The following is a 20,156-nucleotide window of genomic DNA, read 5'->3' on the forward strand; positions in this document are numbered from 1 at the left end:
AGAAAGACTTGCATTTATATAGAGCCTTTCACGACCACCGGATGTCCCAAAGCACTTTTACAGCCAATGAAGTACTTTTTGAAGTGTAGTCACTGTTGTAATGTAGGAAGGTAATAAAACATGGCTTTAGTTTAAGGGTAATAATCCATTTCAGGAGGTCTTGTTTAAGGGAAGTAGTTCTGAAGTAAACAAACTACAACTGATTACATGAATAGTCTGTTTTCAAAGGGTTGGGAATAGATATGTCATAGGGAGTGATTTTGCCAATGGGGAGCTTTTGGAGGCGGGACTCCCACTTGTCGGGTTTCAGTCCCGCCTCCATCAACCTCTGGCCAACCCACACTATCTTCCCTTGATTGACCTTGTTAAGCTTGCCATAGTCGAAAGCTCTCCACACTGCTTCGGCTCACGTATAGGACACTGAAAGTTTTGTCACTGCTAATTTGTGCAGATTATGCAAAGGAAACAGAATAATAATGTTATTTTTATTCAAACATTGGAACAATGGACTAAAATAAGACTTTCGATTCACACCATTGCTTTAGATTTTTTTTAAAAATCGGATTGAAGGTGCATTTCCAGTGCCCCTTCTGTAGGCCATTCTCCAGCTATCCCCTTTCCATTGCTCCTCTCCGACTGTTCCTGTTGCCCCAAATTCACTGTATTGATTGAGCTAGTAATAAGTAGTCAGCTCAACAACAGTTCAACAATTATGGTTCTTAGTTCAGAGTGTCAAATGTCGGTCGGACTCAATAAGTTGCATACATTCAGTACTTCATTGGTTAACAAGTTGTTTGAATAACTTACAAGGAAAATGACACAGGGCTCACTTCCCTGTGTGCTAGCTTAAAACAATATTACCCATTTGTAAGTTGATCAGCCTTCGCCCTGGTGTCCTACAACAAGTCCCAGACTTGTGGTTCCTCCCTTCTCGAGTGTGATTCCTAGGTTCTTGCTGCTAAACTAGCTCTTGGCTCCCTTCTTTTATATCTATATTTTTACTACCTATGTGCCGCCCCCGCCCCGATAAGACCGTTTGCACAAGGCTGCTCTAATCAGTCATGAGACCTCTTGACAGTTAGCTCATAGCTTCTGTGATCATCACAACAGAATGGTCAAGGCGTGCCGTGTGCAGATTCAGCCATTTTGTCTGAGATGTGTCTATCCTTAGCCAATCGGTATCCTTGGTCATTTAGGGAATTCCAGAGGTCCCCTTATTATGTGATTTGCGACTGCTCAACCGTTAAACTAGATAGTCACCCTTATCTTGCGTTAATTATTGTTGTAGACTCGATCATCCTACAAGCTTGTCATCTCTTGCAGACCTGTTAACTATGTTACTTGAGCAGCCCTAGGCCCCCCCAGCTTCAAGGTTTTGTTTATTTGAGATCTCGCTGCGGCTGCAGTTTTCGCAGTCCTCGACCATTTTCTAAAGGCAACCATTTTACACAATTCGCCAGTTCATATTTCTACAGCTCCCTTTGGGCTTCCTTTTTTCCCTTCTTTCGTCACCTCCTTTCCCTCCATTACAGTCCCCCCTCTCCCCTTCACTGTGCTCTCTTTCCCTCCCCTCTGCCTGTCGAAGCTTTACTAAACTCTGGACAGTAACTGCGCTCGCTGCAAAGTCTGGTGTGAGTCAAAAGATACGCGTATCCACAAAAAATAAACAAATACCACAGCGAGCTGATAAAACGTCTATATAAAAAAAAATGTTCCATATATAACAGTAGACATCATAGTTTCTTTACATTTTTTCTTTTCAAATGCATCTCCCTCCACAGTAAGACAAACATCCGGCCGATAACAAAGCACCTCTGTCATTTGGAGCAGTCTGAAATAAAGCTGCACACAGTGCCAGTTTTCAGAGATTGATTCTAGACTTCTTTCACAGTAACTGGAATGCATTCTTCGGTTTTGGTCATCAGAGGTGGATTCTTATCAATCCATTTCTGTTTGAGAAAACAAATTGGCGTTATTTTGCCGCCAGGCACACTTCTCCTCCGGACTGTTGACTCCGTGGCACACATGTTCAAAAGGCGAGGGCTCGGAAATGGTGATTCTGCAGTCCGATGCTTCCAGGCAGCATATCGCAGGAAACAACGGGCTGTGCTCCCCCCATTATTGGCCAGGACGTGCTCCTTGTGAATGCCATTCACTGCTGGGAGCCTCGCGTTGCAGAGCCACTCTGACAGTTGCGTGTCAGCCATGGCACAGTGGGTAGCACTCTTGCCTGCTGGGTCAAAAAGGTTGTGGGTTCAAGTCCCACTCCAGAGACACGAACGCAATAATCTAGGATGACGCTCCAGTGCAGTACTGAGGGAATGCTACACTGTCGGAAGTGCTGTCCTTCAGATGAGATAGTAAACTGTGGCTCTGTCTACTCTCACGGGTGAACGGAATAGATCCCATGGCACCATTTTGAAGAAGAGCGGGGGAGTTATCCCCAGTATCCTGGTCAATATTCATCCCTCAATCGACACCCCAATACGATTATCTGGTCACTATTACACTGCTGTTTGTGGGAGCTTGCTGTGCACAAATTGGCTGTCGTGTTTCCTACATTACAACAGTGACTCCATTTCAAAAGTCCTTCATTGGCTGTAAAGCGCTTTGGGACATTCTGAGGTCGTGAAAGGCGCTACATAAATGCAAGTTCTCTCTTCTTCCGTTCTTTCTGGCACAAAGTCGCCGTTATTCATGTTTGAGCTTCACAGTGAGTGCTATTCAACGATCATCTCCCTTCATGTCTGCCCGTGCCCTTCTTCACAGCGATTGCTGGACAGCTGTCAGGAGCCAGAAACATGGCTGCTTTATTTCCTCACCATAATCCATGACCTTTGCGTCATCTGCAACTCAGCGGAGGAGGTGATCGGATTCACCACAGACCACGGGTAGAAGTCAGGTGTTTCCTGATCAGCATGTCTCAATACCACACAGAGCGGTGCCCTTACTCACTAAACTAATGAGCTAAGCATAACCATATGGCACTGAACAAACTGGAAGTGGCTAGTTTTTTTAAAAAAAATGTTGGCTGATTTCTCATTTGATCAACAGCAGGGCCTAGTTGAACACTTAAACACTGAGGTAATGGTGTTGCCAGTATTTGGGGATTCTAAAGCCAAGGGAGAGCAACAGCGCTGACAGAAAGGAGGAGGCGGGAGGTCTGGCCTGTGGAACATTGCCAACTGAAGGGAAAGTTTGCTGGGCCCCTCTGTAATGCGGAGTAAACACTGAGGATATGACTACAGTGTGTGTGAGTGGAGACACAATGGGGTCAATTTATACCCGGCAGAGCAGATCACCCACCCTTTATAGAACCCGCCCGATTTTCATTCCACTGAATTTAATCACCTGCAACAGTCAGAAGGCCAATGGCCAAGGATACGGCTGCAGGCTTCTGAAGCATTGTAGCAGGGCATCACAGTTGTGCCGTTGCCTCAAGGCTGTTGGAAATTGGGGTGCGACCAGTCAGCTGGAGTTGCATTTTCTTTTTCTCTTCCGTTATACTTTTTCTTCCAATTTATTACCCCCCCCACCTTGTAATGATTTGTTTTTGGTTATCAGCGAGGAAACCATCGCCTTTGTCTGAGGTGAATTATAAAAAAGAAGAAAGAACTTGCATTTATATAGCACCTTTCACAACCTCAGGATGGCCCAACACACTTTACAGCCAATGGAGTACTTTTAAAGCGAGTCACTCTTGTGATGTAGGAAACACGGCAGCCAGTTTGCGCACAGCAAGCTCCCACATACAACGACGTGATAATGACTGTTTTGGTGACATTGGTTGAGGGATAGATATTGGCCAGGACACCAAAAAGAACTCCCCTGATCATCTTCAAAATAATATCCTGGGATCTTTTACATCCATGTGAGAGGGCAGACAGGGCCTCAATTTAACTTCTCATCCAACAGTGCAGCACTCCTTCAGTACTGGATTTTGTACTCTGGCATGGGACCTGAGACCCACAACTTTCAGGCTCAGAGGTGAGGGTGCCTCCACTGAGCCACAGCTGACACCATGAAAACCTAACATTCTCACACAGGGTGCCACCCCCATAGCTATTCTCTGTTAACTCAAACATTTACTTTTTTTAAAAATTAAAAGCCACAATAATATTTTAACAGTCGACAATCATACATGCCCTGTGGTATATTTTTATGTCAATCATTAGTGCTGCTTGTTACCTGAAAATCACCATCGCAATCTTCAAAGAGGCCCCTGAACTTTTCTTTCGGATCAGGGATTGGTTGGCAAACTTTTGACAATAATTTGAACCTAGTAAGAGTACAAAATATCAAATTGTCTTATTTTCAGAATATTTTGTTGAAACCAAAGCAATTATTTTCATCAACTTCATCCATTCTCTATATTGAGCTTTGGATCTAGCAAAAGCAATGGGAATGGGAACGGTAGCATAGTGGTAATGTCACTAGACTAGTAATCCAGAGGCCTGGACTAATGATCCAAGTAGACATAGAGTTCAAATCCCACCACAGCAGCAGGGGAATTAATTCAGTTAATTAAATAAATCTGGAATAAAAAGCTAGTATCAGTATTGGTGACGATTAAACTATTGGATTGCCGTATAAAACCCATCTGGTTCACTAATGTCCTTTAGGGAAATCTGCCGTCCTTACCTGGTCTGGTTTATATGTGACTCCAGACCCACGCTGCCCTCTGAAATAGCCTAGCAAGACACTCAGTTGTAACAAACCGCTATGAAACACAATAACAAGAATAAAACTGGACGGACCACCTGTCATTGACCTCGGCACCGGTCACGGCAACAGCATACCCAAAGTCCAACATATGGGGACTTGTGCCAAAATTGGGAGAGCATGACATAGTCATACTCACAGAATCATACCTTTCAGCCGATATCCCAACCTCCTCCATCACCATCCCTGGGGTGGCGGCACAGTGGTATACAGTCGGGAAGGAGTGGAGCTGGGAGTCCTCAACATTGGCTCTGGTCCCCATGAAGCCTCATGGCTTCAGGTCAAGCATGGGCAAGGAAACCTGCTCCCTCAACTGATGAATCCATGTTGAACGCCACTTGGAGTATCACAGAATGTACTCTGGGTGGGGGACTTCAATCTCCTATCAATTGGTAGCTGGTACAAGAAATTCGCGGCCAAAGGCGTGAGTGCGCTCGGGGTACTCACGCATCTGGCCATTGGAAATGCCGGCGTTCAGCATGAACAGCGCATGCGGGGAACGCCGGCATTTCCAGACCTCGAGCGCGTGCGACTGCACAGGCAGCGCTTGCGCAGTGAACTTCGTAGATTTCATGAAATCCGTGAGGGTAAGTCCTCAGAAGTTACACTTGAAAAAAGCAAGTGTAAAGTGGTTCATTGGCTGCGGAGGAAGAAACATTTTATCGTGGAGCTTCTGAAATGCAATATTTTTGTTTGGGAAAGGGAGGGAAGTTATTTTAAGAAATTTTAAGTAAGTTTTAAAGTTAAATTTTTTTTTTTTTTTTTTTAAAAAGGGTTTTCAGAACGGTAGGTAGAAGGAGCAATTGTGGCTGTGTGAATGGAATGTGAGAATGAGTTATGTATGTATGTCCACATATATTCCTTTACGTATATGTATGTATGTTTTATATTCCTTTAATAATGTGTATGAATGTATGTTTTTAATTATGATTTTCAAATAAGTTACTTTCTCTGAAAGTCATAACTAAATAATACATTCATACACATAAGTAAAGGAATATATACATAACACGCAAAGGAATATATACAGACATACATACTTTCAGAAGCTCCACGATAAGAAATATCTTCCTCCGCAACCTCTGGAGCAACTGTACCCATGCTTTTTTCATGTGTAAGTTGTAAGGACTTGACCTCACTGAAAGCAGTAATGAAAGCGGCGAATTATACTGCGCACACGCTGCCTATGCAGTCGCACGCGTTCTGCTTCTGAACCCCTTCGTTCAGAGGACAGGAAATGCCAGTTTTCCCCAAAAGCACTGTGCATGCTGAAAACCGGCATTTCATCCGGCCAGATGCGTAAGTACCCCGACCGTACTCGCGCAGTTGGAAGGGAATTACTGGGCCAACATTTTACATGTCAATAAAATGAAAAATTTAACAATTGCACGACTTGCCCCCTCGCATCTGCGACTGAGGGTCCAAGGAGGTGCATTGCGCAAGAGGTCATCATTGTACATATCCTCACACTGTTCCCTTTGGGGAACTGTATGAAGTGGTGGAAGGATTTATGGCCGTGATTAACACTCATTCCGTGACCGTAACCATCTTTGAACCAGCCATTAGGGTGGTTAGTCCTATGGCGGGAGGGTTTTACGGGCTCCCACAACCCATCTGAGGGGGGGGGGGTGCCACCAACACCCACGGATGCAAATATCCCGCTGGATGTCCACCCAGAATTTAAAGTTGGAACTCCGACTCCACTTGCCGGGACTGTCTGGAGTGGGGTTCAAAACCCTACTCCTTCTGGCCCAGCGGCGGGGATGCTTACTGCTACGCAAAAGGCCCACTCCGCACAAAAGGTGACACCCATACGTTTCCTGCGCCTTTTCCCTCCCCGTGACTGGAGCCCTATGCTGCCATTTCACGTTGCTAATCGGATTGGGCCTTTGTCATAGCGGTAGGATCCCCGCCGCTGGGCCAGATCAGGGTAGGGTTTCGAACCCCGCTCCAGACAGTCCCGGCAAGTGGAGTCGGAGCTCCGGCTCTAAATTCTGGGTTGACATCCAGTGGGATATTTGCGTCCGTGGGTGTGGGTGGCCCCCCCTCCTTGTATAGCTTGTGGGAGCCCGTAAAACCCTCCCGCCATAGGACTAACCGCCCTAATGGCTGGTTCAAAGATGGTTACGGTCACAGAATGAGCGTTAATCACGGCCATAAATCCTTCCACCACTTCATACAGTTCCCCAAAGGGAACAGTGTGAAGACACGTATGACGACGACATTGCTAAATAAATAAATGGAATTAAAAAAATTCTTTTAGGGCTTTTAAAAGTCTTTAAATTGCTTTAATTCTCTTTAAAACTACTTCAAATTACTCAAAATAATGTAAACATTTTAAAAAGTTTATAAAAGTTACCAAAATCTTCAAAAAACTTCCAAAAACCTATTTAAAGTGCTGCTTTGCATGTAAAAATCCTTAGCAGCTTGACAGAAACATTGGGGGCGTGTCCAGTGAAACTGAGACCTCAAGGGGCGTGTCTCACTTACACTGCACGCTCCTGGCTGCACTCCTGGGCGGCGTGACGTCATACGCTGCCCGGGATTCTTCTTTTTCATTCACCAAGTCCAGGCGTCCCTGGAGCTGATCGTCAGTAGCGCGGGGTAAGTGTAAATACGGGGCTTGCACGCGCTGCAAGCCCCGTTCTGGAATTTCTGGGCCAATGTCTATCACCAAGAGTGGCTCGGTAGCACCACTACTGACCGAGTCCTGAAGGACATTGCGACAGGTGGTGAGAAAACCAACACAAGGGAAAATCCTACTTGACCTCGTCCTCACCAATCTACCCGCCACAGATGCATCTGTCCATGACAGTATTGATAGCAGTGAGGACACCATCCATCGTGTTGTGTGGCACTACCACCATGCTAAATGGGATAGATTCTGAACAGATGTAGCAGCTCAAAACTGGGCATCTATGAGGCACTGAGGGCCATCAGCAGCAGCAGGATAGTATTCCACCACAATCTGTAACCTCATGGCCTGCCATATCCCTCACTCTACCACTACCATCAAGCCAGAGGGGAACAACCCTGGTTAAAAAAGGAATGTAGAAGAGCATACCAGGCGTACCTAAAAGTGAGGTGCCAACCTGGGAAGCTGCAACACAGGACTACATGCATGCTAAAAAGCGGAAGCAGCATGCTATAGACAGGGCTAAGTGATCCCACAATCTACGGCTCAGATCAATGCTCTGCAGTCCTGCTACATCCAGTCATGAAAGGTGGTGGTGGGCTATTAAACAACTAACGGGAGGAGGAGGAGGCTCCATGAATATCCCCATCCTCAATTGCAAAAGACAAGGCTGAAGCGTTTGCAACCATCTTCAGCCAGAGGTGCCGAGTGGATGATCCATATCGGCCTCCTCCTAAGGTCACCACCATCACAGAAGCCAGTCTTCAGCCAATTCGATTCACTCCACGTGATAGCAAGAAACAGCGCACTGGATACAGCAAAGGCTATGGGCCCCGACAACATCCTGGCTGTCGTGCTGAAGACTTGTGCTCCAGAACTAGCCGCACCTCTAGCCAAGCTGTTCCAGTACAGCTACAACACTGGCATCTACCTGACAATGTGGAAAACTGCCCAGGTATGTCCTGTCAACAAAAAGCAGGACAAATCCAATCAGCCTACTCTCAATCATCAGCAAAGCGATGGAAAGTGTCATCGACAGTGCTATCAAACAGCACTTACTCACCAATAACCTACTCATTGATGCCCAGTTTGGGTTCCACCAGGACCACTCAGCTCCTGACCTCATTACAGCCTTGGTCCAAACGTGGACAAAGGAGCTGAATTCCAGAGGTGAGGCGAGAGTGACTGCCCTTGACATTAAGGCAGCATTTGACTGAGTGTGGCATCAAGGAGCCCTGGTAAAACTGAAGTCAGTGGGAATCAGGGGAAGGAAACTCTCCACTGGCTGGAGTCATACCTAGCACAAAGGAAGATGGTTGTGGTGGTTGAAGGTCAATCATCACAGCCCCCAGGACATTGCTGCAGGAGTTCCTGAGGGCCGTGTCCTAGGCCCAACCATCTTCAGCTGCTTCATCAATGACCTACCTTCCAACATACGGTCAGAAATGGGGATGTTCGCTGATGACTGCAGTGTTCAGTGCCATTCGCAACTCCTCAGATAATGAAGCAGTCCATGCCCGCATGCAACAAGACCTGGATGACGTTCAGGCTTGGGCTGATAAGTGGCAGGTAACATTCATGCCGCACAAGTGCCAGGCAATGACTATCTCCAACAAGCGAGAGTCTAACCACCGCCCTTAACATTCATTCCCTCCACCACTGGTGTACCACGGCTACAGTGTGTACCAGCTGCAAAATGTACTGCAGCAACTCACCAAGGCTTCTTCGGCAGCACCTCCCAAACCTGTGACCTCTTCCACCTAGAAGGACAAGGGAAGCAGGCGCATGGGAACACCACCAACTCCAAGTTCCCCTCCAAGTCACACACCATCTTGACTTAGAAATATATTGCCGATCCTTCATTGTCGCTGGGCCAAAATCCTGGAACACCCTCCCTAACAGCACTGTGGAAGTACCTTCACCACACAGGCTGCAGCGGTTCACGAAGGCGGCTCACCACCACCTTTTCAAGGGCAATTAGGGATGGGCAATAAATGCTGGCTTTGCCAGCGATGCCCACATCCCATAAACAAATTTAAAAAAAAGACAGACATGTCCTCAAATAATCCTCCTCTGTACTTTCCCTAAAGAAAGGTCTCATCTTAGATAGTTGCACTTACCTAGACTATGTAGATGTTTGGTGAGACACAGATTGATTTATAAATGTCTCGATGCAATGATCTTCACTCAAGTGTGGGGATCTGGAATTCTTCCCCTGGCTCAGTAATTAGTAGCTTGAGAAACAGAGTAATTGGCCCCTATATTGACAGGAGCAGGTTACATAGGCGGGGGAGGGCGCTGTTTTGGAGGTGAAAACCGGAGTCCTGACAGAGGTCTTTAAAATTAGGAATAGGTTGGACAGGGTAGATATGGAGATATTCCAAAACTAGAGGCCATAAATACAAGATAGTTACCAATAAATCCAATCGGGAAATAAGGAGACATTTCTTTACTCAGCTAAGATGCTTTCAAAAGGAAGCTAGACAAGTACATGAGAAAAAAGGGAATAGAAAGGTCTGCTGAAAGGCTGAGAGGAGGTAGGTAGAATGGGAGGAGACTCGTGTGGAGTATATGCACCAGTACAGGCTAGTTGGGCTGAATGGCCTGTTTCTGTGCTGTATCTGCTATGTAATTCTATATAGTGCTTAATGTTGTCTCTACATCCAGCTAGCTCAACTTATTAGGGGTAGAAGAATTGCTGCAGCCTAGGGACATCTCCAGTGATACCAGCAATCCGGTTAATTTGTCATGAGGCATGTGATAGCATAGAGATCCATCCTCCAGTTTCCCCTCTTCTCTTTAGAAGCGTGCTGAGAATGTTTGCCGTCTACACAAAAGGCTAAAAGCAAGCTGTATGGTTTACCTTCGAGAAAATGACACAACAGCAACTTACAGGAAACTCTTTTTTATCCGGCACCGACGGGACCGGCGTGGTGCCGGTTTATCAAAAAGTCCGGATTACAGAGAGGTATAGTTAACAGGTAGGAGAGCTCCGTATACAGCAACAAATCCAAGCGTCCCTGTTGCTTAGCAACAAGTGCAGGAACCCCCGATTACACAGCCAAGAATCAAGAAATGGCCACTAATATGAAGAAAAACTTAACGGAACCTACTCCTGAATTTTGCTGGTTAACCGAGATTTCCAGTTGTTTGGGTGCCGGTAAATCGAGAGTTTCCTGTACATTCCAATATAGCAGGGGGGAGAAATTCCCCATGAGGCCCATTTGGGGCGCTAAGTCAAAAATGTTGGAAAAGTTAGCGCCAGGCATAATCTGTTCTGCCATTCAGTGAGATTGTGGCTGACCGGCACCTCAGCTCCATTTACCCACCTTTGCTCCATATCCCTTGATACCCTTACCTAACAAAACTCAGTCTCTCTCAGTCTTGATAGCTCCAATTGTCCTAGCATCTACAGTCTTTTGAAAGAAAGAAAGACTTGCATTTATATAGCGCCTTTCACGTCCACCAGACGTCCGAAAGCGCTTTACAGCCAAATAAGTACTTTTTGAAGTCACGGTTGTAATGTAGGAAATGCGGCAGCCAATCTGCACAAAGCAAGCGCCCACAAACAGCAATGTGACAATGACCAGATAATCTGCTTTTTTAGATGTTGATTGAGGGATAAATATTGGCCAGGACACCGGGAATAACTCCTCTGATCTTCTTCGAAATAGTGCCTCGGGATCTTTTACACCCACCTGAGAGCAGACTCTCATTTAACGTCTCATCCAAGAGACGGCACCTCCGACAGTGCAGCACTCCCTCAGCATCGCGCTGGAGTGTCAGCCTAGATTTTTGTGCTCAAGTCTCTGGAGTGGGACTATGAACCCACAACCTTCTGACTCAGGGGCGAGGGTGCCACCAACTGAGCCACAGCTGACACTGTGAGGGCGAGAGTTCCAAATTTCTACTACCCTTTGTATAAAAAAGTGCTTCATGATTTCACTCCTTGAATGGCCTAGCTCTCATTTTAAGGTTATGTCCCTTTGCTCTTTATCCCCCCACCAGAGGAAATAGTGTAAGAATTCGCAATAATTTACAGTTCTGAAGATTCATTTTTCTGATTAAAGAATCCCTGGGCGATGTGCTTTTAAATTTCCAGGGATAAAAATGGCTGTCACCACATGGCCGAAGATAAAGGACAATGCTTTGTTTACAAAGCAATTGAATGCTATTAGCATTTGTTTGTATATCGAGTGGATACATCTAAACTGCAGAAGAGACTATTGCACCTTGAATGGGAAACGTTTAAGATTTGAATGGGTTTTCAATCACCCAGTACTGGACAATAGAGCAGTTGTATCTCCCTTTTGTTTCAGCCCAGGAAGCTCCGGAAGACACATTAACCCAGTCTAACCACTTTGAGTTAGCCAATCACAGCTTTCTCTTGTGTATTGAACCCTTTTGGGTGGGGAATTTTGCACACAGCCCTTGCAAGGCAGAACGGCAGGACCTCACCAGGTATAAAAATAGCGGCTGAGAAGCTAGCTCTCTCTCTTACTTCGCTGGACCACAGGTGAGCAGGGTGTTCTGACTCCTCAGCAAAGCAACCTAGTTAAGGAGTTTGGGGGATGGTGATTTAAGGGAATTGCTAAGATTGTTTAAATAACATTGTAGCCATTGTATCCCTCGTTTTCGCCATCTGCAACCCCCGTTATATAGATTTACAATTTTACTGTGTTCGTGTGGGATAGTTTGATATTTTGATTATAGTTTCTTTTAGTTAATAAAGCTTGATTTTTTTTCTCTCATCCAAACCACGTGTTCCGTTTTAATATCATTAATTATAAGTTCCTCCACTCAGAACTAAAGGAGGGGTAGCGATTCGAAACCGCTGTTTGTAAATTGGTTTAGAGTGCAGCAGCAAAAAGACTGCTGGCCAGGTAGATTACCTTAAACCAGTTAAAAGAAGCCCCCAAATCCTTACAATGGCGAGCCAGGTAGGAGTGGAGGCAGTTTTTGATTTAATAAGTGGTCTGGATCTGGAGAAAGCATCAGCTCTCGTTTCTCTCATTGTTTTCAGTATGTGGGTAGCCCTGCGGATGTTAGCAGCAGCGTGTAGGCTGACCTATCGGGGTATAGGTGGCTGGGTTAGGAAGGGTGTGAAGAGAGAGCAGGAGGAAAGGTTTAGGGAAGCAAAGGCAGCTTATAAGCTGGCCTGCGCCCTAAGGTTTGAGGAAGCAGATCATGGCCCCTGTAGGGCAGAGATAGAAAGCCTTAACATGGCTTTAAATGCATCAAAGGGGATGATTTGTCTGATCAGCCCGAAGGCAGGTCAGCTGGACTTTACTGGCAGCCCAAGTAGAACCATCTCACAGGCAGCACCCAGAACGGTGCTGGATTGGGAATTAGAGACCCCAAGACTGCAGCCCACAGCTCCGAGTCTTGAGGAGCTCTGGCAGTGAGGAGGGGTGGACAATGGGGTGGTAGGAGAACACCAGCAGGTCCCGCTAGGCAGGCGGGGACCAGGACCAGTGTACCCACTCCAACAACGGAGGTACGGTCCGCCCATGAGGAGTGAGCCTGAGAATAGGAATCCTCAGCCCACAGCATGTTCGAGTTCACAGGAAAGCACTGTGGCTTGTGTGGGGGGGAGGAGCCATTCATATTCAGAGTAAGCTGTTTAAGCCAGGGAACAGGAAAGGAGAGTTCTGGGACCCCTGTAGAGCAGGTCCGGTAGCAGAAATCCAGGACAAGGGAGGCACACAGGGGATAGTTTTGGCCCCAGGAAAAAGGCAGGTCCAAAATTCCCCAGTTAAAGCCACCTGGGTGAGGGAACAGGAGTTTGCTGTCCATGCAAGTTCAAGTTCACAGCCTACAAAAACAGGAAATGTGACTTGTTTCCAGGGAAAAGCAGACAAACCCAGAGAGATTTGCACCAGCAGGCTGCCAGGTATATTATACAGTGCGGGCTATTTGGACATGGGGGAGCAGGTTCTCAGCCAGCTGGGGCTGTGACCCAAGCTCAGGGTCTGCCAGCCAAAGTTTCCCCCATAGAGACACCCCTCAGAAGGTCTCAGCGGGTGCCCCAGCCTAAGAAAGCATGGTCACCCACTTTACAGTGGAGTAGGGCGGACTCCCGAACCAGGGAGAAGCCAGAGAACAGGGGTCCCCACTCAACAGCCATAAGCTGCGAGGGACCAGAGACAGGAGGCAGTCCAGCTTTGCTGCGGCCAGCAGCAATCTGCGACAGTGCCAGAAATTAAACTGGCCGTCCGGAGATGGGCGGCATTTGTATTAAAGCTATGTGTGTGAATATAGCGTGTACCAAAGGTATATTTTAAGTTTTGTTGATTTAACTAGTTTCAAGTTAAAGTGCAAAGAGTTTAAGTTTACGTGTGCCGAATGTTTGCATTTTGGTCTGAGGTCAAGGGACCCGACCATGTCTCCACCTAAGGCAGCAGGTCAGTGAGACCTGGCTGCATGTCCTTTTAAGTTTTTGCAGGAGATTGGAAAATGAAGCAGCCATGTTCGCCCAGCCCGAGCTGGACATCGAATGAAGATACGGAATGTTGGGGATCACCTCGCCACTGGACGAATCCAGGAGACCACGCAGCGGTCTTCGGGAAAAGCCGGACAGAGTCCGGAGGAACTTGCCTACTCCTCCTACGGGGAGGAGATGGCCCCAGCTGGGTGGGACACGGCCCCCAACCCAGCACTATCCTGACCGAAGTTCACTTGCGGGAGACCTCGCTGTTGAGGAGTCACGATGGGGAAGCGCGGGCGCCTTGTGATAGGGACGCGTTCCCTGGGGGTGGGTGGTGATGGCCCAGGAAGATTGTATAGAGGAGGGGGGAGACCCAAGAGTCGCGTGGGTGCGGTCGGGGGAGGGAGGTACTCACCCGGGGGCCCACGGGCAAAGAGGATAAGTGTGGCTGGGAAGGATGAGTGGGTGGCCGGATCAGTGTGGGGCCAGGGAGAGCCGCCACACAGGCACCCATCATTTTCTGCAGCCAGTCGAGGGAAGACGGGCGGGGGAGGGACTGGGAGTCATGAGATCCCATACTCCCCGGTCTTGGTCTGTGCCAAGATAATTTAAACGTGAGGAGTACCCCGCCTCCACAAAGGGACAAGGGAACGGTTCGGGGCTGGCGGAGCAGGCTGGTCGGCAAATCCATTCTGCCTGTTTTAAAGTTTAAGATGATCAAAGGGGGGTGGAAGGTACTTTCACTGCCCGAGTGGGAGGAGCAATACCCACTCGAATTTCGCGACCCATCATCGGCACGTGATCGGGGTTTATTTAAGCATGTTGTTTAATGATTTTTTTTTTGTATTTTGTGTTGCAGCCCCAAGTTGAGCAGAGGCGTAGGACCCTCTCCGTGCTTGCGATAGTTACACAATGTACTCAAAAATTAAGATTGCAACATTTTGTAATAACTTATGATGTAAAAAAAAGTGATTGTAAATTTGGTTTACACTGTATAATTTTACAAGCGTGTAGGGGTATGAGACCCCTTATTGAAAACTGAAGTATCTGTAAGATGCCTACCGTACCATGGTTTTTTTTCTTGAATTTAAGGGGAATAGATGGGACGGGGATCAGTGGCAGATAGCTATTAGGTAAATACAGGGGATGGTTGTTTGTGGGGGGTCAGAAATCATTGCTCATTTCTTCAAGAGGATACTACAAGCAAGCTGGAAGTATCCAAGGGCAGACTGTAAGAATTCGCAATAATTTACAGTTCTGAAGATTCATTTTTTTGATTAAAGAATCCCTGGCGATGTGCTTTTAAATTTCCAGGGATAAAAATGGCTGTCACCACATGGCCGAAGATAAAGGACAATGCTTTGTTTACAAAGCAATTGAATGCTATTAGCATTTGTTTGTATATCGAGTGGATACATCTAAACTGCAGAAGAGACTATTGCACCTTGAATGGGAAATGTTTAAGATTTGAATGGGTTTTCAATCACCCAGTACTGGACAATAGAGCAGTTGTATCTCCCTTTTGTTTCAGCCCAGGAAGCTCCGGAAGACACATTAACCCAGTCTAACCACTTTGAGTTAGCCAATCACAGCTTTCTCTTGTGTATTGAACCTTTTTGGGTGGGGAATTTTGCACACAGCCCTTGCAAGGCAGAACGGCAGGACCCTCACCAGGTATAAAAATAGCGGCTGAGAAGCTAGCTCTCTCTCTTACTTCGCTGGACCACAGGTGAGCAGGGTGTTCTGACTCCTCAGCAAAGCAACGTAGTTAAGGAGTTTGAGGGATGGTGATTTAAGGGAATTGCTAAGATTGTTTAAATAACATTGTAGCCATTGTATCCCTCGTTTTCGCCTTCTGCAACCCCCCTGTTATATAGTTTTACAATTTTACTGTGTTCGTGTGGGATAGTTTGATATTTTGATTATAGTTTCTTTTAGTTAATAAAGCTTGATTTTTTTTCTCTCATCCAAACCACGTGTTCCGTTTTAATATCATTAATTGTAAGTTCCTCCACTCCGAACTAAAGGAGGGGTAGCGATTCGAAACCGTTGTTTGTAAATTGGTTTAGAGTGCAGCAGCAGAAAGACTGCTGGCCAGGTAGATTACCTTAAACCAGTTAAAAGAAGCCCCCAAATCCTTACAATAGTTTCTCCGTATCTACCCTATTTAATCATTTTAACGTTTTAAACACTTCAATCAGATTACCCCTCAATCTTCTATACTCAAGGGAATATAAGCAAAGATTATGCAACCTGTCCTCATAATTTAACCCTCTAAACCCGGATATCATTCAGGGAGAATCTTTCCTTGGGAGATTAACATAGTCCATGATGGAGCAAACTGTGCACGGTCTGTGGGAGAAATGGGATTGATGTGTTGCATGACATCTTATTCCATTTTTGTTACTTTTTTCCCCCCATTGAAGGAATATTCAGCACGGATAAGGCAAGAATGGCAAAGTTTTATTGCTTTAATTTTTAATCTCATGTTTTACTTATCTTTGATAATAATAGCTGGGCTTGTTCTCCTTCGAGCCGAGAAGGCTAAGAGGAGATTTGATAGAGGTGTTTAAAAATCATGAAGGGTTCAGATAGAGTAAATAAAAAGAAACTGTTTCCAATGGCTGAAGGGTCGATAACCAGAGGGCACAGATTTAAGGTGATTGGCAAAAGAACCAGAGGCGACATGAGGAAAAACTTTTTTACGCAACGAGAGGTTAGGATTTGGAGTGCTCTGCCTGATAGGGTGGTGGATTCCAAGCCCTATAATAGCCTTCAAAAGGAAATTAGATAAACTCTTGAAGTAGAAAAAAATTGCAGGGATATGGAGAAAGAGCAGGGGAGTGGAACTAACTGGATTGCTCTTCAAAAGAGCCGGCTCGATGGGCTGAATGGACTTCTTCTGTGCCATACTATTCTATGATTAACAAATAGAACAAGATGGATAACTTACTTCATACAGATGAATACCAGTAGCAACACTATCACAACGAAAATAACTGCAGCCAGTATTGCAATTGTCGAAAGGGAGAAAGCCTTTGAATCAGGCCCTAAAAATGAATCAGGCCCTAAAAATAAGAAGAAGACAATGTTCCATTACAGTCTGGTGCAATCCATGTGTCACCATATGCTTCTGCATTTTTCTTCCTCTTTATCTTTGGTCACTTCCTGTGTGCTCAAAATAACACAAGGACAATGAGAAGAGTATAAAACTAATACAATAATTGCATAAATATTTACCAAAACAATAAATAAAAAAGGTAACAATTAAGGGTGAGCCTCAACATAGATTCTTGAGGGAAAAGTACAGATGAGCATTGTCTGAGACTGGCATACCACATTAATGCACCAGTGCCTACCACAGTTTGGCCCTCATACACTGTAATATGATGCTGCTTTTAAAATCACTGCAGGCCACATACTTATGAGTCAGTTGTGGCTCAGTGGGTAGTACTTTTGCCTTTGAGTCAGATGGTTGTGGGTTCAAGATCCCCTCCAGGAACTTGAACACAAAATCTTAACTGATACTTGTGCTGTAAAGTCCGCGCCTCAATGATACACGGACTTCGGGAGAACAGTTTAACAGGTACTTTACTTGAACAGGAGGCAACGTCAGACTGAAATACAGAAGCCTGCTAGGGCCTTTTATACAGGGGTGGTCACTGCCGGTACAGCAGTCTAAGACCAGTTATTCCCTTAAAGGTACATACACAACAATTCCTCCCCTTTTAGATAAACAGTACATAACATTCATTTAACAACTAAATAATAACTAATTACAATTACAATTTTCTCGGTACTATATACATCAACTGAAATATTCATTTATAAGTTCAGTCTTTGAGGAGGCTTCCTGATCCTGACTGGATAGCGCCTTTCTCGAGTATCCTGTTCTTGCGGTGGAGTCAATTCTGGCTCATTGTCATTGGTTGGTTCGTCAGCTTCCAATACCCCTGCTTCTGAGGTAGGCGCAATCTGTACTTCGGGCTCATTACCAGGTGCACCTGCTTGTGGTATAGATTTGGCTTGTTCTTGTGACTCTAGAATCTGGTCAGCATGGCGTCTCACGATGCTCTCTCCAACGTCCACTGTGTACATTAGTGGTCCCTGCTGTGTGCATATCGTTCCAGGCTGCCATTTCTCTGTTCGGTAGTCACGGGCCAAGACTGGTTGCCCTATCTTGAAGCTCCTGGTTGGCCTCTCGTTTATGTGCTGGAACTGCTTATCCTCAACATCTCGTCTTATGTTTGGTTTGAGCAAATCCAAGCGACATCTTAGTCTTCGGTTGAAAAACAGTACGGCTAGAGTTTGGTTGGTTACTGCATGTGTCGCATTCCGGTAAGCAAACAAGAAATTATCCACCTTGTGTTGTAGTGGTATGTCATCATTATACATTGCCTTTATGGCCTTTTTAAAGGTTTGAACAAACCTCTCAGCCAATCCATTTGTGGCTGGATGATATGGGGCAGATGTGTAATGTTTCACCCCATTATTCTTCAGGAACCTCCGGAAATCCTCAGACACAAACTGTGGGCCATTGTCAGAGCAAATCTGTTCTGGCAACCCATTCCTGGTGAAGATGGTCCTTAGGACTGCAATAGTTTTCTCCGTGGTGGTGGAGGACATTTTAATGACCTCTGGCCATTTCGAATGGGCATCCACAGTGATTAGAAACATTGAGTCCATAAATGGACCAGCAAAATCAATGTGTACCCGTTGCCATGGAGATGAGGGCCACTCCCATGGATGTAGCGGGGCCTGTGGTGGAGCGTTTTGGACCTTCTGGCATCCTGTGCATCTCTTGGTCATATCCTCGATTTCTTTATCGATTCCCGGCCACCACACAAACGCCCTGGCTAGGCTCTTCATTTTTACCCCTCCCAGATGACCCTCGTGAAGCTCATAGAGTGCTCTATCTCTCAACTTGATGTGTGGATCCCGAGTGGTAATTCCACCCAAGGTTCCCCGGCACACTGACAGCTGTTCTCTCCTTGGCGAGAATGCTGGCAACAGTGAGTCGCCATATGCTGGCCATCCCTTCACCGTCAAACCATAGACCCGAGAGTGTGTCGGGTCATTTCGGGTTTCCTTCTCAATACTTGCGATTGTAACAGGCAAACATTCGACTATGGTCGCATGGAATATCTCCACAGGGTCCACCGCAGGTGCTTCTTCTGCCGTAGGCAACGGTAGGCGCGACAGCCCATCAGCGTTTCCATGCTGTTTCGTACCTTTGTACTCGGTCATACTGATGTGCCCCTAGAAAAAGTGACCATCTTTGCAGCCGTTGCGCCGTCATCACCGGAACGCCCTTCGTTGGGTTAAAAATTGAGACCAGGGGTTGATGATCAGCTAGTAGGGTGAATTTCTGCCCGTGTAGATAGTGATTGAACTTCTTCACCCCCCACACCAGGCTGAGGGCCTCCCTGTCATTCTGGGCGTAGTTACGCTCGGCTGAGGTTAGCGAGCGTGATGCAAAGGCTATTGGCCTCTCTGAACCGTCACGGAATTTGTGTGACAGTACCGCTCCAATGCCGTAAGGTGACATATCACATGCCAACCGAATCGGTAGTGTTGGGTTGTAGTGGGCCAATACTTCTTTTAAAGTGATTAGGCATTTACATTCCTGAAAGGCACGCTTACACTCATCACTCCATTTCCATGTTACACCAGTTTGAAGCAGGGTGTTCAGTGGGTGCAGGATTGTAGATAAATTCGGCAAGAACTTATGGTAGTAGTTCACCAACCCGAGGAACGACCTCAGTTGCGACACATTTTCCGGTGCTGGGGCCTTGACTACAGCCTCAATCTTGTCCAGCGACTTATGTAACCCTTCCTCATCAATCATGTGGCCACAATACGAGATTTGTCTCCTGAAGAACTCGCATTTGGGGCGGTTGGCTCGTAGCCCATATTCCTGCAATCTCGTGAACACCTGTTCCAGGTTGGCAAGGTGTTCATTGTCATTTTCGCCCGTAACCAGGATGTCGTCCAAATAACACTGGGTCCCCGGGATCCCTTGCAGGACTTGTTCCATTGCCCTCTGCCAAATAGCCGGGGCCGATGCTACCCCAAATACCAGTCGATTGTACTGGTAAAGGCCTTTGTGAGTGTTTATCGTGAGGTATTTCCTAGATGCTTCTTCCACCTCCATTTGTAGACACGCTTGAGCCAGATCAATCTTTTTAAAACGTTTCCCTCCAGATAGTGAGGCGAAAATATCTTCTATCCGCGGAAGTGGATACTGTACTGTGTGCAGGACTGGGTTCACCGTCACCTTGAAGTCCCCACAGATGCGAACCTTCCTTGGCTCCCCAGGCGTGCTGCTCAATGCTTTCTTCATCACAGGAATGATGGGTGTGGCCCACTCGT

The 20,156-nt window shown here is 46.3% G+C and overlaps 1 protein-coding gene across 2 annotated transcripts in view; it reads right to left on the reverse strand.

The window, feature by feature from the left end:
• Positions 1-757: 757 nt before the first annotated feature.
• LOC147112089 (interleukin-5 receptor subunit alpha-like) overlaps positions 758-20,156 on the reverse strand; it is a 61,385-nt gene continuing 41,986 nt past the window's right edge. For both annotated transcript variants that reach the window (XM_085999604.1, XM_085999603.1), the window contains 3 exons: positions 16,738-16,834; positions 4,189-4,279; positions 758-1,949 (listed from right to left, as the gene is read on the reverse strand). In XM_085999604.1, the coding sequence (XP_085855730.1) occupies positions 1,875-1,949; positions 4,189-4,279; positions 16,738-16,834 (263 nt within the window). In that variant the 3' untranslated portion in view covers positions 758-1,874. The remainder of the gene's footprint in view (positions 1,950-4,188; positions 4,280-16,737; positions 16,835-20,156) is intronic.

The sequence above is a fragment of the Somniosus microcephalus genome, chromosome 10 (assembly GCF_052327205.1).
Source record: "Somniosus microcephalus isolate GS21.2 chromosome 10, FLI_Smic_1.0, whole genome shotgun sequence".
In the NCBI taxonomy this organism is placed as follows: Eukaryota; Metazoa; Chordata; class Chondrichthyes; order Squaliformes; family Somniosidae; genus Somniosus; species Somniosus microcephalus.